Raw genomic sequence first — 4,354 nt, 5'->3', positions numbered from 1 at the left:
TAGAAACGGGGTTTCACCATGTTGATCAGGATGGTCTCGATCTCTTGACCTCGTGATCCACCCGCCTCGGCCTCCCAAAGTGCTGGGATTACAGGCTTGAGCCACCACGCCCGGCCTGGAAACTTTTTTTTTTATTCTGGAGATGTATTTTCACTCTTGTCACCCAGGTTGGAGTGCAGTGGTGCGATCTCAGCTCACGGCAACCTCCACCTCCCAGGTTCAAGGGGTTCTCCTGTCTCAGCCTCCCGAGTAGCTGGGATTACAAGCATGTGCCACCATGCCCGGCTAATTTCTGTATTTTTAGTAGAGACAGGGTTTCACCATGTTGGCCAAGCTGGTCTCAAACTTCTTCTTTTTTTTTTTTTGAGACGGAATCTGGCTCTGTCGCCCAGGCTAGAGTGCGGTGGTGCGATCTTGGCTCACTTCAACCTCTGCTTCCTAGGTTGAAGTGACGCTCCTGCCTCTGCCTCCTGAGTATTTGGGATTACAGGTTCTCGCCATCACGCTGGGCTAGGTTTTTTTTTGTATTTTTAGTAGAGACAGGGGTTCACCATGTTGGCCAGGCTGGTCTTGAACTCCTGACCTCAGGTAATCCGCCCGCTTCAACCTCCTAAAGTGCTAGGATTATAGGCGTGAGCCACCGCGCCCGGCCTGGTCTCGAACTTCTAACCTAGGTGATCCACTCGCCTCAGCCTCCCAGAGTGCTGGGATTACAAGTGTGAGCCACCTCCTGGCCACACTGCTAGAAACTTTAAAAGCATCTCCTTCGGTTCCATGTCCAACTGCAGTGGACGGGTGGTGTGACTCCACCTCACAGAGGAAGTGGAGTGTGGTCCAGGCATGGGCCGGCAGGGTGACCAGCAGCCCCAGCATCTGCCTGGCATGGGAGCACCTGCCTGCCCACCCTCGCCCAGCTCCGTGCTTTCTGGTCCTCAGGCTCTTCCCTTCCTCATCTGCAGGTGGCTCATTTCCCCTTTAAGAACAACATGAGCTTTGTGGTCCTCATCCCCACCCACTTTGACTGGAACGTGTCCCAGGTACTGGCCAACCTGAGTTGGGACACCCTGCACCAACCCTCGGTGTGGGAGAGGCCCACCAAGGTCTGGCTGCCTAAGCTGTATCTGAAACACCAAATGGACCTGGTGGCCACCCTCAGCCAGCTGGGTAAGGAGGCGGTGGGCCGGTTGCCGAGGTCAGGCTGGGCAGGGCGGGCGAGGAGGAAGCCTGTGGCTGGCAGTAGGGCTGGGTCAGAGCCGGCCTGTGTCCTGCTCTTTTCCAGGGCTTCGGGAGGGGGAGAGGGTTGAATATGAACACCCGGCCTCTAGGGCATGTTGGGTGACCCCGTGAATGGGGATCTGCCTTTCTGCCCAAGACCTAGCATTGCAAGGGGAGTCTGGGTAGCGCCTGGGTGGCATGCGAGCCTCCCTGGCTCTCCTGGATGGGGAGGGAGGAGAAGCTGGGGTGTCATGCTGTTAAAGAAATGCTGGGTGTGGTGGCTCACACCTATAATCCCAGCACTTTGGTAAGCTGAGGCAGGTGGATTGCCTGAGCCCAGGAGTCCGAGACCAGCCTGTGCAACATGGCGAAACCCCATCTCTACAAAAAATACCAAAATCAGCCAGGCGTGGTGCATACCTGTGGTCTAAGCTACTCTGGAGACAGAGGTGGGAGGACCTTTTAAGCCCAGGTGGCTGAGGCTGCAGTGAGCCGTGATTGCGCCACTGCACTCCAGCCTGGGTGATAGAGACCCCATCTCAAAAAAATAAAATAAAATAAGAACTAAAATAAATAAATAAGCATTAGGCTGGGCGCAGTGGCTCAAGTCTGTAATCCCAGCACTTTGGGAGGCCAAGATGGGTGGATCAGGAGTTCAAGGAGGTCAGGAGTTCAAAACCAACCTGGCCAACACAGTGAAACCCTGTTTCTACTAAAAAAAAAAAAAAAAAAAATACAAAAATTAGCTGGGCGTGGTGGTGGGCGCCTGTAGTCTCAGCTACTTGGGAGGCTGAGGCAGGAGAATGGCTTGAACCTGGGAGGTGGAGGTTGCCGTGAGCCAAGATCAGGCCACTGCACTCCAGCCTGTGCGACAGTCTCAAAATAAAGAAAGAAAGAAATGAACAAATAAATAAAGCATCTATCCTTCAGCCGTTTGCTAGGCAACTGCTGTATCCCAGGCACTGTAGCAGGCACTGGAACCCCACCTGTACACAGAGCTCAGCCTAATGGGGTGGGTGGACGAATAATCAGGTACTTACAGCAGCATAAATAAGACAGCAAGGGCTTCTCTCAGTTCACCTGGGAGGACACGGAAAACGTACCTAGCTTGGACTTTGGAGCTGGAGATCAGGGAAGGCTTCCTAGAGGAAGTAGTGTTGAAGCTGAGACGTGGAAATTACCCAGGAATTAAGCCGGGATCTGTGAGTTCAAGGTTTGCTGGCCAGGATGTCAGACACCCTCCCAAGCAGCTCCAGGAGCCTGAGAACCGAGGGCAGCTCTGACCAGCCGTCTCTGGCCCTGGGCAGGCCTGCAGGATCTGTTCCAGGCCCCGGACCTGCGTGGGATCTCCGACCAGAGCCTGGTGGTGTCCAGCGTGCAGCACCAGTCCACGCTGGAGCTCGGCGAGGTCGGCGTGGAGGCAGCCGCGGCCACCAGCATCGCCATGTCCCGCATGTCCGTGTCCTCCTTCAGCGTGAACCGCCCCTTCCTCTTCTTCATCTTCGAGGACACCATGGGCCTTCCCCTCTTCGTGGGCAGCGTGAAGAACCCCAACCCCAGTGCGCCGCGGGAGCCCAGGGAGCAGCAGGATTCCCCGGCCAGCAAGGACTTCCGACCAGACCGGGACAAGTTCTTCGGCCCTGACTTGAAACTTGTGCCCCGCTTTGAGGAGGATTACCCCCAGCTTCACAGCCCCAAGTGAGGGGCCATGGCTGCTGCGTCCAGAGTCCCGGCCTGGACCAGCCTCTCCACTCATGTGCCTTTTTCGACCTGCTTTGTGGCACTGGGGCAGGGGCTGGGGGGCCCAGGGGGACAGTCCGAGAGAGGCCATTCTTTCCTGACACCTCTTGGGGAGCTTGGGCTGGGAGCCGGGAGGAGGGCAGGCATTGGAGGATGGGAGGGAGCCCAGAGGTGTCCTGCACTGGGGTCTGGGTGGGAGGGAGGAAGGTGTGCTTCTGGATCTCCCAGGAGACAGGTGAGCTGCCCCCCAGGTCAGCTGGGACACCCTACTTTTGTTTACCAGAGAGAAAGGGAGGGGAGAGGGCTGCCTCTGGGCTTGTCCTCCCAGGACAGGGTGAGGAGCGACAGGCCCTGTAGGTGGCTCGCTCCGTGTGGAACGTGGGTCCCGCACAGCCTAACCTGCCCAGCGCTCCTCGGCCTCCACCCCACCCACGCCTGTGGCCCCAGGCTTCCCGCCGGCCCTCGAGATGCCAGCACTGCCGGGATTCCCATCCTTCCTCTCCTGTCTCCCTCCTCTGCCCAGGAGCTCAGGCACCAAGGCAGGAAAGGCCCCGTGGGCTCCTTGAGGCTCTTTTGTAAGGTTTTTGTAGTGATTTTTATGCCACCTGAATAAAGAATGCATGGGCCTGGCTGGTTTGATGTCACCGTTCTGGGCATGGGTGGGACAGGCGGGGAAGGCGGGGAGGCAGCCGCAGGGTGGGCTGTGCTGAGGGATGCTGGGCCCAGCAGGGGCAGCAGACCGCTCCGTACCACGTTGGGCCTCTGGCCGCTCACCAGGCGTTCTCCAACTTGTGGTCCCCTCTGACCTCACCGGCCCTCCCCAGGGACTCCATGCCAGCCTGCTTCTGCCCCTGGCCTCTTCTGTCTTTGCCTTGGGCAGCGGCAACCAGGGCAGCTCAGAATAGCGCCAGCCTCCCGGTTGGGGAGCAGAACTGGCAATTAGGGAGTTTGTGGAGTTTCTAATTACACAGCGGCCCCTCTGCCAGGAGCTGGCGCCCGCCAGCCGGGGGCAGGCTGCCGGGAGTACCCGGCTCCAGCTGGAGACAGTCAGTGCCTGAGGATTTGGGGGGAGCAGGTGGGGAAACCTTGGCGCAGGGCTGACACCTTCCTCTGTGCCTGAGTCCAGGAGCTGGGACAGCGTGGGTGTCCGTGTGGGTGGGCACGCTTCTCTGCTGGGGGCACAGCCACCTGGAGCCCTAATGTGCGGCGGTTGAGAGCCAGTCGGAGAGACCTGGCATGGAATCGTGCTTCTTGCAAACGAGCAGTGTGGAGAGATGGATAATGAATAAACAAGAGAAACGCGGCCGGGCGCGGTGGCTCACGCCTGTAATCCCAGTACTGTGGGAGGCCGAGGCGGGTGGATCACGAGGTCAAGAGATCGAGACCATCCTGGTCAACA

At 58.3% G+C, this 4,354-nt stretch overlaps 1 protein-coding gene across 3 annotated transcripts in view; it reads left to right on the top strand.

Annotated features, from left to right (window-relative positions):
• SERPINF2 (serpin family F member 2) overlaps window positions 1-3,585 on the top strand; it is an 11,396-nt gene extending 7,811 nt beyond the window's left edge. For all 3 annotated transcript variants that reach the window (XM_017541657.2, XM_017541656.2, XM_017541655.2), the window contains 2 exons: window positions 960-1,164; window positions 2,523-3,585. In XM_017541657.2, coding sequence (XP_017397146.1) covers window positions 960-1,164; window positions 2,523-2,917 — 600 coding nt within the window. In that variant the 3' untranslated portion in view covers window positions 2,918-3,585. The remainder of the gene's footprint in view (window positions 1-959; window positions 1,165-2,522) is intronic.
• Window positions 3,586-4,354: the final 769 nt, after the last annotated feature.

The sequence above is a fragment of the Cebus imitator genome, unplaced genomic scaffold (genome assembly GCF_001604975.1).
Source record: "Cebus imitator isolate Cc_AM_T3 unplaced genomic scaffold, Cebus_imitator-1.0 Scaffold136, whole genome shotgun sequence".
Taxonomy (NCBI): domain Eukaryota; kingdom Metazoa; phylum Chordata; class Mammalia; order Primates; family Cebidae; genus Cebus; species Cebus imitator.
Note: the sequence above shows the minus strand (reverse complement) of the source record. Positions and strands in the feature narration are given on the sequence as shown.